The sequence below is a fragment of the Callithrix jacchus genome, chromosome 2 (genome assembly GCF_049354715.1).
Source record: "Callithrix jacchus isolate 240 chromosome 2, calJac240_pri, whole genome shotgun sequence".
Classification (NCBI taxonomy): domain Eukaryota; kingdom Metazoa; phylum Chordata; class Mammalia; order Primates; family Cebidae; genus Callithrix; species Callithrix jacchus.
Genome location: NC_133503.1, coordinates 138,948,889 through 138,965,519, shown reverse-complemented (window position 1 = coordinate 138,965,519; position 16,631 = coordinate 138,948,889). Strand labels below are relative to the sequence as shown.

Below are 16,631 nucleotides of genomic sequence, written 5' to 3'. Positions count from 1 at the left end.
CTTTAATGTGTCAATCATGCCTTTTTTGCCAAGTGTAGTGGAATAAAAGAAAACATTTTTTATTAGTGGTGAAATAACTCAGACAGCTTTCTCTTGTGATAGTTTAATGTTTTTTTAAAGGGCGTCTTTGCATGGCAAGTCTCTAGGGGTAATATTCAAAATGTTTCATAACCACTGCAGCACAATCCTCAATCGCCCAGGTGGTCACTGGTCTTAGAACTGGAGCAGAGTTCTGGCCTTCCCCTATTGGGCAGGAATGGATGGTGGAGGGGTTGTTGGGGAGGTGCTGGGGTGAGTGGGTGCTGGTTGAGGTAGAAACCGGTAGTAGCTGGGCTCAGGACCAAGACAGTTCACCTCCAGTAGGGAATTATTTCAACATTTAAGCAACCAGCATTGCTACATGAGTGCATGTCTGACACTGGTCCTATTGCCTCCTGTGATCCTATAACACGTAGTTAAGGCTGGAGGTGATGGATCAGTGATGATAATCACTTATACCTTTTCCTTCCTTCTTTCTTTTTTTAAAACCCAGATTGGGGAGTTACTAAGCACCACCCATCCTGCCAACAAAGCCAGCTTAACTCTGTTCTGTCCCGAAGAAGGGGACTGGAAGAACTCCAATCTTGACAGACACAATCTCCAAGATTTTATCAATATTAAACTCAATTCAGCTTCTATCTTGCCAGAAATGGAAGGACTTTCTGAGTTTACTGAGTATCTCTCAGAATCAGTAGAAGTCCCATCTCCCTTTGACATCCTGGAACCTCCCACATCGGGTGGATTTCTAAAGCTCTCCAAGCCCTGCTGTTATATTTTTCCAGGAGGGAGGGGCGATTCTGCCTTGTTTGCAGTGAATGGTTTCAATATGCTCATCAACGGTGGATCAGAGAGAAAATCCTGCTTCTGGAAGCTCATCCGACACTTAGACCGAGTGGACTCCATCCTGCTCACCCACATTGGGGATGACAATTTGCCTGGAATAAACAGCATGCTACAGCGGAAAATCGCAGAGCTCGAGGAAGAACAGTCACAGGGCTCCACCACAAATAGTGACTGGATGAAAAACCTCATCTCCCCTGATTTAGGAGTTGTATTTCTCAATGTACCTGAAAATCTCAAAAATCCAGAGCCAAACATCAAGATGAAGAGAAGCATAGAAGAAGCCTGCTTCACTCTCCAGTACCTAAACAAATTGTCCATGAAACCGGAACCTCTGTTTAGAAGTGTAGGCAATACTATTGATCCTGTCATTCTTTTCCAAAAAATGGGAGTGGGTAAACTTGAGATGTATGTGCTTAATCCAGTTAAGAGCAGTAAGGAAATGCAGTATTTTATGCAGCAGTGGACTGGCACCAACAAAGACAAGGCTGAATTCATCCTGCCTAATGGTCAAGAAGTAGATCTCCCTATTTCCTACTTAACTTCAGTCTCATCTTTGATCGTGTGGCATCCAGCAAACCCTGCGGAGAAAATCATCCGAGTCCTGTTTCCTGGAAACAGCACCCAATACAACATCCTGGAAGGACTGGAAAAGCTCAAACATCTAGACTTTCTGAAGCAGCCACTGGCCACCCAAAAGGATCTCACTGGCCAGGTGCCCACTCCTGTGGTGAAACAAACGAAGCTGAAACAGAGGGCTGACAGCCGAGAAAGTCTGAAGCCAGCCACGAAACCACTTCCAAGCAAAACCGTGCGCAAGGAGTCGAAAGAAGAAACGCCTGAGGTCACAAAAGTGAATCACGTGGAAAAGCCACCCAAAGTTGAAAGCAAAGAAAAGGTAACAGTGAAAAAAGACAAGCCAGTAAAAACAGAGACCAAACCTTCAGTGACCGAAAAGGAGGTTCCCAGCAAAGAAGAGCCATCTCCAGTGAAAGCCGAGGTGGCTGAGAAGCAAGCCACAGATGTCAAACCCAAAGCCGCCAAGGAGAAGACGGTGAAAAAGGAAGCAAAGGTAAAGCCTGAAGACAAGAAAGAGGAGAAGGAAAAGCCAAAGAAAGAAGTGGCTAAAAAGGAGGACAAAACACCTCTCAAGAAAGAGGAAAAACCAAAAAAGGAAGAGGTGAAAAAAGAAGTCAAAAAAGAAATCAAAAAAGAAGAGAAAAAAGAACCCAAGAAAGAGGTTAAGAAAGAAACACCGCCGAAGGAAGCCAAGAAGGAGGTTAAAAAGGAAGAGAAGAAGGACATGAAAAAGGAAGAAAAGGAGCCCAAAAAGGAAATTAAGAAGCTCCCTAAAGACTCAAAGAAATCATCGACTCCTCTGTCCGAAGCAAAAAAACCAGCTGCTTTAAAACCAAAAGTACCCAAGAAGGAAGAGTCCGTCAAGAAAGATTCTCTTGCCACTGGGAAGCCAAAGGAGAAGGGGAAAATAAAAGTCATTAAGAAGGAAGGCAAGGCCGCAGAGGCTGTCGCCGCGGCTGTCGCCACTGGAGCCACCACAGCAGCCGTGGCAGCTGGAATTGTGGCTACTGGCCCTACCAAAGAACTCGAAGCCGAGAGGTCCCTTATGTCATCTCCTGAGGATCTAACCAAGGACTTCGAAGAGTTAAAGGCTGAAGAGGTCGATATAACAAAGGACATCAAGCCTCAGCTGGAGCTAATTGAAGACGAAGGGAAACTGAAGGAAACCGAGCCCGTCGAAGCGTATGTCATCCAGAAGGAGACAGAAGTCACCAAAGGTTCTGCCGAGTCCCCAGATGAGGGAATCACCACCACTGAAGGGGAGGGTGAATGTGAACAGACACCTGAGGAGCTGGAGCCTGTCGAGAAGCAGGGAGTAGATGACATTGAAAAATTTGAAGACGAAGGAGCCGGTTTCGAAGAATCCTCAGAGACTGGAGACTATGAAGAGAAGGCAGAAACTGAGGAGGCTGAGGAGCCAGAAGAAGATGGGGAGGAACATGTGTGTGTGAGCACCTCCAAGCACAGCCCCACTGAGGATGAGGAAAGTGCCAAGGCGGAGGCCGATGCATACATCAGGGAGAAGAGGGAGTCTGTGGCCAGTGGGGACGACCGAGCCGAAGAAGACATGGATGAGGCCATTGAGAAAGGGGAGGCTGAACAATCTGAGGAGGAGGCTGATGAGGAGGACAAAGCTGAAGATGCCAGAGAGGAGGAATATGAGCCGGAAAAAATAGAAGCTGAAGACTATGTGATGGCTGTGGTCGACAAGGCTGCAGAGGCTGGTGGTGCCGAGGAGCAGTATGGATTCCTCACCACACCAACCAAGCAACCAGGAGCCCAGTCTCCTGGCCGAGAACCTGCATCTTCAATTCACGATGAGACTTTACCTGGAGGCTCAGAGAGTGAGGCCACCGCTTCTGACGAGGAAAATCGAGAAGACCAGCCTGAGGAATTCACCGCCACCTCTGGCTACACTCAGTCTACTATTGAGATATCCAGTGAGCCCACCCCCATGGATGAGATGTCTACCCCTCGAGACGTGATGAGTGATGAGACCAACAATGAAGAGACTGAGTCCCCATCTCAGGAATTCGTAAACATCACCAAATACGAGTCTTCATTGTATTCTCAGGAATACTCCAAACCTGCTGCTGTTACACCACTCAATGGATTTTCTGAAGGATCAAAAACAGATGCCACTGATGGCAAGGATTACAATGCTTCAGCCTCTACCATATCACCACCCTCTTCCATGGAGGAAGACAAATTCAGCAGATCTGCTCTACGTGATGCTTACTGCTCTGAAGTGAAAGCCAGCACTACGCTGGACATCAAAGATGCCATCTCAGCAGTTTCAGGTGACAAGCTCAGCCCATCAAAGAGCCCATCCCTGAGTCCATCTCCACCATCACCCATAGAAAAGACCCCACTGGGTGAACGTAGTGTGAACTTCTCTCTGACGCCCAATGAGATTAAAGTCTCTGCAGAGGCAGAAGTAGCCCCGGTGTCTCCTGAGGTGACCCAAGAAGTAGTTGAAGAACATTGTGCCAGTCCCGAGGACAAGACTCTGGAAGTGGTGTCGCCATCTCAGTCCGTGACTGGCAGTGCTGGTCACACACCTTACTACCAATCTCCCACCGAGGAGAAATCCAGTCACCTACCTACAGAAGTCATTGAAAAACCACCAGCAGTTCCAGTGAGTTTTGAATTCAGTGATGCCAAAGATGAGAATGAAAGGGCTTCCATAAGCCCCATGGATGAGCCCGTGCCTGACTCAGAGTCTCCTATTGAAAAAGTTTTGTCTCCTTTACGCAGCCCGCCCCTCATTGGATCTGAGTCTGCCTATGAACGTTTTCTAAGTGCTGATGGCAAGGCTTCCGGTAGAGGTGCCGAAAGCCCCTTTGAAGAAAAGAGTGGAAAACAAGGCTCTCCAGACCAAATAAGTCCAGTTTCTGAAACGACTGCCACTAGTCTTTACCAAGACAAACAGGAAGGGAAAAGCACAGACTTTGTACCAATAAAGGAAGACTTTGGCCAAGAAAAGAAAATTGATGATGGTGAGGCCATGAGTGCTCAACCAGCACTGGCTCTGGATGAAAGGAAATTAGGAGATGTTTCTCCAACACAAATAGATGTCAGTCAGTTTGGATCTCTTAAAGAAGACACTAAGATGTCCATTTCTGAAGGGACTGTCTCAGACAAGTCAGCTACTCCTGTTGATGAGGGAGTAGCAGAAGACACATACTCTCATATGGAAGGTGTGGCCTCAGTATCCACAGCCTCAGTGGCTACAAGCTCATTTCCAGAGCCAACAACAGATGATGTGTCTCCTTCTCTGCATGCTGAGGTTGGCTCTCCACATTCTACAGAAGTGGATGACTCCCTTTCAGTGTCTGTTGTGCAAACACCTACCACATTCCAGGAAACAGAAATGTCTCCCTCTAAAGAAGAATGCCCACGACCGATGTCAATTTCTCCACCAGACTTCTCCCCTAAAACTGCAAAGTCCAGGACACCAGTTCAAGATCACAGATCTGAACAGTCCTCAATGTCTATTGAATTTGGCCAAGAATCTCCTGAGCACTCCCTTGCTATGGACTTCAGTCGACAATCTCCAGATCACCCTACAGTGGGTGCAGGTGTGCTTCACATCACTGAAAATGGGCCAACTGAAGTGGACTACAGTCCTTCTGACATGCAGGACTCCAGTTTATCACATAAGATACCACCAATGGAGGAACCATCCTACACCCAAGATAATGATCTTTCTGAGCTCATCTCCGTATCTCAGGTAGAGGCCTCCCCATCCACCTCTTCTGCTCATACCCCGTCTCAGATCGCTTCTCCTCTCCAAGAAGATACTCTATCCGATGTTGCTCCTCCCAGAGATATGTCCTTATATGCCTCACTCACCTCTGAAAAAGTGCAAAGTCTGGAAGGAGAGAAGCTTTCTCCAAAATCTGATATCTCTCCACTCACCCCACGAGAGTCTTCTCCTTTATATTCACCTACTTTTTCAGATTCTACCTCTGCAGTCAAAGAGAAAACAGCAGCTTGCCACACTTCCTCTTCTCCACCAATAGATGCAGCATCCGCAGAGCCCTATGGCTTCCGTGCCTCAGTGTTATTCGATACAATGCAACACCATCTAGCCTTGAATAGAGATTTGGCCACACCTGGCATGGAGGACAGTGGAGGGAAGACACCTGGTGACTTTAGCTATGCCTATCAAAAGCCTGAGAAAACAACCAGGTCCCCAGATGAAGAAGATTACAACTATGAGTCTTATGAGAAGACCACCCGGACCTCAGATGTGGGCAGCTATTACTATGAGAAGACAGAGAGAACCACAAAGTCCCCAAGTGACAGTGGCTACTCCTATGAGACCATTGAGAAAACCACCAAGACCCCTGAAGATGGTGACTATTCCTATGAAATTATTGAGAAGACCACACGGACCCCTGAAGAGGGTGGATACTCATATGAGATAAGTGAAAAGACCACCAGCCCCCCCGAAATGAGTGGTTACAGTTATGAAAAGACTGAGAGGTCTAGAAGGCTTCTGGATGACATCAGCAATGGCTATGATGACTCTGAGGATGGTGGCCACACACTTGGGGATCCCAGCTACTCTTATGAGACCACTGAGAAAATTACCAGTTACCCTGAGTCTGAAAGTTACTCCTATGAGACATCTGCAAAGATGACACGAACCCCTGATACATCCACATACTGCTACGAGACTACAGAGAAAATCAGTAGAACCCCTCAGGCGTCCACGTATTCCTACGAGACTTCAGACCTATGCTACACTGCGGAAAAGAAGTCCCCCTCAGAAGCTCGCCAGGATGTCGATTTATGCCTCGTGTCCTCCTGTGAATATAAGCACCCTAAGACAGAGCTTTCACCTTCCTTCATTAATCCCAATCCTCTTGAGTGGTTTGCCAGTGAAGAGCCCACTGAAGAATCTGAAAAGCCCCTCACTCAATCAGGGGGAGCCCCACCACCTCCAGGAGGAAAGCAACAGGGCCGACAGTGTGATGAAACCCCTCCCACTTCAGTCAGCGAGTCGGCCCCATCCCAGACTGACTCTGATGTTCCCCCGGAGACTGAAGAGTGCCCCTCCATCACGGCTGATGCCAACATCGACTCTGAAGATGAGTCGGAAACCATTCCCACAGACAAAACTGTCACGTACAAACACATGGACCCACCTCCAGCTCCCGTGCAAGATCGCAGCCCTTCGCCACGTCACCCTGATGTGTCCATGGTAGACCCAGAGGCCTTGGCCATTGAGCAGAACCTGGGCAAAGCTCTAAAGAAAGATCTGAAAGAGAAGACCAAAACCAAAAAGCCAGGTACAAAGACCAAGTCATCTTCACCTGTCAAAAAGAGCGACGGGAAGTCTAAGCCCTTGGCAGCTTCACCAAAACCAGGAGGCTTAAAAGAATCCTCAGATAAGGTGTCCAGGGTGGCTTCTCCTAAGAAGAAAGAATCTGTGGAAAAGGCAGCAAAACCTACCACCACTCCTGAGGTCAAAGCTGCACGCGGGGAAGAGAAAGACAAGGAGACAAAGAATGCTGCCAATGCCTCTGCATCCAAGTCGGCGAAGACCGCCACGGCAGGTAGGTTAAGAAGGCTGGGCACTGACATAGGCCACAACCATCCTACTTGCATTTGCAGCCTTTATATTACCCTGTTTGGCTTAGTACTGGGAAGATAAGGGAGCACAATTGATGCTTTACCTTCCCTTTACTCTTCTTCTCTGCCCAAAGCTATATATATCTCAGTCCAGTGTGGCCTTAAGGCTTGGAAATACCTCAGTGTATGGCTCATAGCAGCTGTGATTAATCACATGAGATTCCTGATTTTGTGCCATTTTGGAACAAAGCAACTGCAGCCCTGTTCTAAATCTTCAGAATCAAGGATGTGTCTTTCAAGTGCTTCTGGAAGACTGGTTTCAGCCATGCTGGCCCTAGAATCCAGCAGGGTAACACAGGCTAGGAGCTCCCAAAGGCCTAAGGAGAACCAGAGATTCCACACCAAGAATGGAGTGACCAATCTAGACCCAAGATTTAGAGTCCTTTTTTAAAAAAATTAAATTCTAAAATTAAAAATTTTAACATTTTCATTTAAAACATCACCAAGTTGGAGATAAATCCTCACTAAAGGCAGTGTTCCATCTTCTTGTCAACCAAAAAATACTATAGTTTCAGCTGACCAGTGAGTGCCCAGTGAAAATTGAGAGAAAAACATTTGACGGCTCTTTTCTTACCCTTCTCTTACCCTGTGGCCTCATTTGTAGAGACTCAATGCTATTTCAGATTAAAATTCCACTTGGAGGCCGGGTGCATTGCCTCATGCCTGTAATTTCAGCACTTTGGGTTGAGATGGGAGATTAGCTTCAGCCCAGGAGGTCGAGACCAGCCTGTACAACATAGCAAGACCCCATCTCTACAAAAAAAAAAGTTTTTTAATTAGCTGGGTGAGGTGGCACATGCTTATAGTATTAGCTACTTGGGAGGCTGAGGCAGGAGGATCACTTCAGCCAAAGAGGTCAAGGCTGCAGTGAGCCATAATTGTATGTATTACTACATTCCAAGCCTGGGTGACAGAGCAAGACCCTGTCTCTCAAAAGTAAGTAAATAAATAAATTAAATAAACAAGCAAATGAAATTCCACTTGGCAAGAGCAGATATCCCTGATTTTTGGTCATGATTCCCAGATCTGTCAGGTTCTCAGCAGTGACCCGGGCTTTTGATGGAACTGGTCTCTGGCAGTATTGCTTCCTTTCATTGCCTCACATCAGTCACAAGGATTGGCATTCAGACGTTATTTGCTTTAGATAATTGTTCAGAGATTTTAGATTACACTTCACAAAGTAATATAAATGGACCCAAACATGCAAGGCACAACATAATTTAAATAACATTGCCCTGATTTATTAGAGAAAATCTGAGAGTAGTCTTTGGAGCTCTCCAATTCAGTACACTTTAGGATACATTTGTTACAACTGCAAATTTTTACTTTAAACAACATAGAGTGTCAATTTTAAGACTCAGTTCTCAGCACATTTGGCCTTTTTACATGCATTAAAAAAAAAGTCCCGGAATTTTTTCATGTTTAAAATGAATGAAAAACCACCAGATAATTAACCCTCATTTGAAAGAGTTGACAACGGAACTGCACTTAGGAGAAAACATGAAATCCGTTTAAACAGATAAAACCAACCGAAATTAGCTCCCAGATTTGCCAGAACATATACACCCTAGCCCATAGGATTGACTTTTTTAAAAAACCTTTTTTTGGGACACTTAAAGAGATAATTTAAAGGCAAAGTAATAAGTGAAAATGAGTTAATTTTCATTTATTTTGGAGATGCTTTTAGATTTCTAAAAAGGCAAAGTTGCAGTACGAATTGACTTTTAAAACAAACTGGGGCCAACTTTGGGCAGTTTTGTAAGCTTGTGCTTCTATGAACAATATTCATTTGGTGTTGATGGTAGTGATTTAGAGTACAGGGGGAAATTGCACACATGTTTAATTCCTGGAAGAACTGTAACTCACAAACTTCTACTACAGGTCAGAATCCTTTAGGAGGCTGCCATTGGATATTTTGAGTGCTTTCAGCTCAGACTCATTAAACTAACCTACTGATCTATTCATAGAATGAATCAGTTTATCCAATTATTACTTTGGCTGATTCTCACCACTTCCTTACCCCTCTAAAAATAAAACTGGACAGTTGATAGAATTAGCTGGTGGTTTTGAATCTGGGATGCTAGTCTTTAAATATCCTATGGAGAAAGAGGATTAAGCATATAGAATCTAACTGGCGTTTTAATTGGCTTTACAGCAATGAAACTAGCTACATATTGGAATCGCCTGGGGTGGTTTTTAAAGACAGCGGTGCCAGGCCCCAACCCAAGCTCACTTAAGTCGTCAGATTCTAGAGAATGACGCCTGGGTGTCAGCATTAAGCATCCGAGGTGATTCTAATTATGTGGTCAGGCTGAAGAACCACTGCCTCAAAATGCTCGTTCTATTAATGTTTCAAAAGCGTTAAACTTCCCAACGGGAACAAGTTTTCCCAGGCCTTTGTGATTTGACTGAGGGTTTTGGTTGCAGTCTGATATGTCCTGATTAGTTAGAGAAAGCCTGGTCTTTCTGAACCTTCCTTTGCCCAAGTTTGGCATCCAGCCTTGTCTAAGGAAAGAAATATCACTTTTCAGAATACTGTGCTAAGGAGAGAGAATACAGTGTTTCATCAGTTTTTACGAATGAGATTGAGGTGCTGAGGGCCTTGGAAATTATATGGGGTTAAGATCAAAACTATTTACTAGGTAGAATGTTAGGGCATAATATCCAGCTGTGGACAAAATTGCTATCAAACGAGACCCTAAAGTGGATTACTCAGATCACTTAGCAATGTTTTGCCAAATTCAGAAGTTTTCTTTTGACTGTTAAAATCTACTTCTTAGATCACTTATCAAATAAAAAAGCACATTAGCAACTTCTTTAGGAGGGACATTACATCTAGTGCCTTCTTGGCAAACGCCTTCAGGCTTCCTAACGGTGGTTGTCCACAAGGGAAACCGTCCCATTCTTCATTTTTCCTATTGAGATGGTAAACAACCTTGTTATGTTTTCTCACATTGCTAGTATAAATGCCCTTGACAGATTACCAGGAAGATGGAAATGCTGTCATCTCTTTGCATGTCCCAGAGCACCTGCTTGTGATTTAATAGGGAAGGTATGATAGAAAAGGGAAGGTGTGCTGGATGTATGGTCTCTTCACCTTGCTATGACCTTGCTTTGTCTTTGTGTATTTATCCAAGGACCAGGAACCACCAAGACGACCAAGTCCTCCGCGGTGCCTCCGGGCCTCCCTGTGTATTTGGACCTGTGCTACATTCCTAACCACAGCAATAGTAAGAACGTTGATGTGGAATTTTTCAAGAGAGTGCGGTCGTCCTACTACGTGGTGAGTGGGAATGACCCTGCTGCTGAGGAGCCCAGCCGGGCTGTCCTGGACGCCTTGTTGGAAGGAAAGGCCCAGTGGGGCAGCAACATGCAGGTGAGAGCCCCTCAACAGTGTCTGCACCACAGATCGAGCTGTGTCCAGAGGCAATGGGACAGAATCATGTTTAAAGAGGCACCTCATGTAGATGGTTGTGGATCCACAGGATGTGTCTCCTGTGTCTGCCACACATGAAATATCCTGAGAACAAAGTCAGTTTAACACACAGTAGGTAGTCTGAAATAATATTTTTGGCACCACCACCAACCATAGCTTTGGAGGAAAGCCACCTTAACTAAAGCAGAAATTGTTTATTCGCAAAATGGGCCCAAGATTAATTGTCCCTCCAGTGTGCCGAAAGTATTGTGTGTGTGAATCAAAGCAGTCATATTTCCATATGAGAGCTGCTGAGGAATTGCCTTTCTTCCTTTGTGTTTTATGAGTAGACTGCAGCGAGGAATATAGCCATTTGGAAAACAAGCTGTCCATGTGAAATTCCACAGTAGGAGCATTGCTGAATAGAGTCCCTTACTTACAGGACACTCCCAACTCCCAGACATCGTGCCTGACCACAGACCATTCCTTATTCATTTAGAAACAAGGTCTCCCTATTTTGCCTGGACTGGTCTCGAACTCCTGGGCTTAAATGATTCTTAGAACTAGCCATTATTAATTCAGCTGTGATCTTTGCTTATTAAGTTTTATTTGTGGTTCTGTACAGAATTACCTAGTAAACTGTGCTTGATATTGTACAGAATTACTTGTTATTTAATCACATGAAATCTAATGAGAGGCACCCACCCAGTGGCTTCTTACTGAATACTAGATGGAATTTATACTATTCAGGACATTACCTACCCACCCCATATCTCTATCCCCAACCACATACATAAAGTAAAGGTTCAGATCTGTTCTCAGGACAAAATGTTACACACAATGAGTGGGCTTTTGAGGGCTTTAAAGTGCTTGATAAAACTCTTTGGATGAAATATGCAGTACCTTTTATTCAAAACTTACCAGTTGTGTTAAAGGAAATACAAGAAATTGTACCCTAACAGAAGCAGTTTTCTGAACGGTAAAGAACTGAGAAACTGACAGTGGATCTAGGTGAACTAATTGACAAGTGATTAGTTGCTTTTGGTTCTAGGCTTCAACTTCCCTTAGAAACAATAGCTTTTCTTTGCAGCTTTATCTGGCTCCTGGAAAATATATGTTGAAAAGTCCTTTGCATTTCTTGAGGAAAATAGAAAACTTTTCTCTCATTTCCCTTCTTCTTCCAGTGATCTAATACCTTGCTATTCCATTTTTTTCATACGGTTTCTGTTTCTGCCCTTAAATAGCTATTTTATTCTCTACCCACAGGTGACACTGATACCAACTCATGACTCAGAAGTGATGAGGGAATGGTACCAGGAGACCCATGAGAAACAGCAAGACCTCAACATCATGGTTTTAGCAAGCAGCAGCACAGTGGTTATGCAAGATGAATCCTTCCCTGCATGCAAGATTGAACTGTAAAAACCAAGGCCAGCCACACCACAGGATCTGAACTTTGTTTCCAGAAATTCTTCAATTTGAAATCACCTTTTCTAAAAAGTCAATTCATCTAGTTAAGTCGCTGAACAATTACCTGCCAAATGCTATACTGTGTCATGGTGATGCAAGTCACTAAATTTCTCAGTTTTTGCTGATTGCTAAGGGAAGTAACAGTATTCCCACAATAGGGTTCAAGTTCCTGCGAAATTACCTACCCCAGTTCATCTCTGCTGAACATTTGGAAACCATGCACTAGCCAACCCAACTGACTTCTGCTAGGTAGAGGCATTTGTCTTAGAGAGAGAGAGAGCGCGGGAGAGAGTGAGAGAGAGTGAGAGCACAAAGAGAACGCAGGAGAGAGAGAGAATGAGAAAGAAAAGGAATGCAAGAGAAGGAGATGTAATGACAGAGAGTTCTGGTGAGATACCCAGAGAGAAAAAGAGAGAGCAGGGTGGGGTAAGGAGGAGAAAATAACCAACTATTAGGTCTGCATTTTCTCAGGCAGTAGGCATTCTTCAGTCTACATAGGCAAAGTTTTCTGTTTTTTGTCAGTCTGAGTCATCAAAGAGTCTTAATTTTCTAAAACAAGTTGTCTAGAAGAAAGTAAAAAGAACAAAATTTGTTATGAGGGCATGTGATATTTTCACATCTGAATTAGGCTCCTTCAGTTTGAAGCCTGCACACTGACATAATGTAGTGAGTATAGACCGGCCATGCAAGTGGTTTGGGCCCCATTCAGAACTCTCAGACTCTAAACACACAAGTAGATTTATCTAAGGCATGCTCCCAGCATTTGTCCACCCACGTAGTCCACTCTGAGTCGATTCACCTGCATGCAGCAACACCCAAGTCCACCCCAATTAACTGAAGCAAATACCAAAGCAGTTGGGAGTACATACGGTAGACAATTTGCCTTAGGAAGTGACTTGAATGTACAAAGATACTTGATGCACTTATTTTTTAATGTGAGACAGCAAGTTTATAAAACATCCATATAGGATTATAGATACGTAAAGGAGCACGTGGGTGAGCGTGTGTGGGGGTCTAGAAGCTGATCTGATTGGTCCAACAGTTTGATGCTGAGTCATGCATGTTGAATCCCACTTCCGTGCACCTGTGGCCTCTCAGTCAAACAGGTTGTGCCTTTCACAGCTTCTTTACTACTGCAAGTTCAAGACTGAAATGGCTTCTATGATCAGAACTGGGAAAACAGTGAATCTTATGGTGGAAGAGGTTCTCAGCAAGTGTACAGTATTTACCTTCCTTTGTCTTACATTGGCTTTTTAAATTTTCCATTAATTTCAAGATAATTATGGGAACAAGTGTACAGAAGAATTTTTTTTTAAGATATGTGAGAACTTTTCATAGATGAACTTTTTAACAAATATTTTCATTTACAGGAAATTGCAAAGAAAATTCTCAAGTGATAGTCCTTTTTTTTTTTAAGTGTTTTGTAAGACAAAAATTGAATAATGTTTTTTGAAGTTCTAGCAAGATTGAAGTCTGATATTGCAGTGATGATATTTATTAAAAACCCGTAACTACCAGGAATATTGATACCTCCCACCCCTTGATTCCCATAACATAAAAATCTGAATATGTGCTTCTTGAGAGTGGGGAGAATGGCATGGTAGGCTACTTTTCAGGGCCTTGACGAGTACATCACCCAGTGGTATCCTACATACTTCTTTCAAGATCTTCAACCATGAGGTAAAAGAGCCAAGTTCAAAGCTAGCACAAATTTGCTTTGGGATTTTCTTTTCTGGAAAAAAAATAAAAGAAAGAAAATTACATTGAAAACAAATGAATTCTCAACTCCTACGGTTCATGTAGAGTTTAGAGAAAATTTCCATCATTGTCATCATTGAACTGTGAACCTGGGAAGCCAGACCATGATTAAAACTGACATCAAGTTCAAGTTGCAGATCAATGCACCCAGTGTTCAGATGCGGCAAACTTCTCTGTGACAACTGTGCTGTGCTCTGTCACGTTACATTTCTTACAGACTCTTAAGATCTACGGAGTAGAGAACAATGACCTCATTTTATTCTCTATGTTAGTTATTTATTTCAAAATTAACATTTTAGTTTATTTTTGTCGGATAAGTGTGTGTTTTGCACTGCTAACTACGATGAGGGTTTTAAAAAATGCTTCTTCAGGGTCCTTTCACTGAGGACCTGTGCAGTCTACTTAATGCTGTGAATTACATTTTTCAAATGTTTAATTTTTTAAAGAAAATTAATATTCTATTTTTGTTAGGCTTCTCTAGAAATGCAGCTTTTATTTATTACCCCACTTCTTTCAAGTCCTTGAAAAATAACGTATTAAGGGTACAAAAAATTAACACATGATGGAAGTCATTGTGACGCAAATGAATTTCACTGAGTATCAACTCATCTATTTCAAACCTATTGTATAAGAAAACCTGAGATACTCAAGATAATTATTTAATGGTTAGCTTTTAAATTGAGTCGGTCTACATAATGCATGGGAAGAAAAGCAGATATTTAGCCTCTTGCCAAATCCAGACCTCTGGTTGATTTTTCTTTGACAGAAGATGAAGTTATTTTCCAATTTCCCAAATTAAATGTATTTAACATATATATTATTTTACTTTAAAAACTATAAACATTTTAGGAGAATTATAGCCAGTCTTCAGTTACAACCAATCCACCCTCCTCCCTTTCTTTCTCTCTCTCTCACTTTTTTTTTTTTTTTTTTGCTATGGGATTTAATGGGAAAAATATATAAAAACTGTCACTAGTCAGCTGGCTCTTTTTCCTATGAAATCTATCAGTACCTTTCTCCATCCATTGTTCTCACTGATAACCACAGAGCCTGAGTATACCAAGAAAACCAATATTTGCATTACAGCTTGCTCCTGTCCTTCCAGACACCTTTCCTGCCTGTGTGACTAACCTAATTTTGCTAGTTCCATAAATACACGATTAGTTTGGTTACAGCCATCACAATGCACCTTCATGGTGAGAGCAAAAGATCGACACAGACTTCTAGGAGCTTTGTTCATACTGATTACTTAATCCAGTTGTATAGATTGAAGATTTGAGTGGAAGGAGTTTATACTCTGTTTAAATGATGAGATTCTATCAAGATAGCACTCATGATCATGACCTTTTTGGTAATATTCTTAAATAAAATTCTACAGAGACTAAATGTTAGAGATGATCCTCCATTTTCAATTTTAACCAATTCTGTCCCCTTTCTCAAAACCCCAAGCCCTGTGCATGCTTTCTCAGTCTTGTGGTGGGACTGGATACAATGACTAACTTCCCCTTCCCCCCTTAAACACCATTTTCCATGGAGTTCAAAAAAATTTTTTTCTTAATGTTGCATATCATAGTGAATGGTTCCCCAGTGTATATGAATGTTTTAAGTGTCTCCAATAGCGTACAGTCTAGGAGCTTTCCAAATACTCATTTAATTAAGATTTAATCATTTGCTAATGGAAATCTTACCACCTTTCATTTTCCCTCTGTTACCAAATTTCAGCTCTTAGGAGCTGCTACAATTTTGAAATTGCTTTTCTTGCCTCTCTTGTAGTCACCTGTCACAGGAGGTTCCTGCTCAGTAATGATATTGTGAGTTAGGATAATAACTTTTTTTTTTTGCGCTTCGGATTTAGAAGAAAAGATCCTGTTTCCATTTGAAAGGAACTGTTAAGCTTTTATCTTTTAACCAACTGAACAATACACCAAAAGCAGCCTAGGGATGAGCATTTCTTTGAAAGCAATTAGGTTATTCACCTGGTATTCAAACTATTTACTGTTAAAAAAATCTGTGACTTCATGAAGTTAATTTTTAAAGGCAGCATCAAAAACTGAAAAGGAAGGGAAAAAATAAGCAGCTTCTCTGCACTTGTTTGGAGCTCCCCAAAATGGGAGCCACGGAGAAGTGGCATCGAGACCGGGCTGCCCTTACGAGAACACCCTGTGGCAGTTCAGAGACATGCTTTTCCTGCACTGCATGCAGCCTCTTTCCAGCACTGGGAAGAAGTGGTCTTGAGCCCGGCCGAGAAGCACTTCACACTCCTCTCTCTTGTTCTGAATGGTGTTTGTGTCAGTCTGCAGCTGTGTATGGTATTATGTCTTATAATCCTGCATCACTTCTATCCTATCCAGTCATATCTAATGTAGAAAATTAGTTTCCAGTGAAAGTAATATGTAGTGCTTTTATGATATTTGTGTGCAATATCCCCTCTTCCATTGAGGATATTTGATGTAAAGGAAAAAAAACAAAACAAAACAAAACTCAGTTCCACAATAAAATACAAAAGTGGCAAAAGTTCCTGTGTGAGCTATGCTGTCCTTTGCTTTGTGTTCCTGAGTCGGGCTTTACCACTCACGACGGCAGGGGTGATGATGTTCTTTTCAAGATGGGCTCTCTGGCTTTTGGTGAACTGCCGAAAGGGTCTTGCTAATGTTTGCAACTGCCACCTCATTAACTTTTATAGCCAAGCCCTAGAGGATGTGAGAGTTTAAGGACAGAAACTGGGAGGTAAAGGGAAGGAATTAAAATTATTGCTTGAAAAGAAAAAGGATAGCTGGGTGCGGTGGTGCAAGCCTGTAATCCCTGTACTTTGGGAGGCCAAGGTGGAAGAATCACTTGAGTCCAGATATTCGAGGCTGTAGTGAACCATGATTGTGCCACTGCACTC

The 16,631-nt window shown here is 42.9% G+C and overlaps 1 protein-coding gene across 3 annotated transcripts in view; it reads left to right on the top strand.

The window, feature by feature from the left end:
- The window catches only part of MAP1B (microtubule associated protein 1B), a 107,748-nt gene extending 91,490 nt beyond the window's left edge, over positions 1-16,258 (top strand). For all 3 annotated transcript variants that reach the window (XM_002806620.5, XM_035291440.3, XM_078365367.1), the window contains 3 exons: positions 533-7,025; positions 10,239-10,477; positions 11,783-16,258. In XM_002806620.5, coding sequence (XP_002806666.4) covers positions 533-7,025; positions 10,239-10,477; positions 11,783-11,938 — 6,888 coding nt within the window. In that variant the 3' untranslated portion in view covers positions 11,939-16,258. The remainder of the gene's footprint in view (positions 1-532; positions 7,026-10,238; positions 10,478-11,782) is intronic.
- The last annotated feature ends 373 nt before the right edge of the window (positions 16,259-16,631 follow it).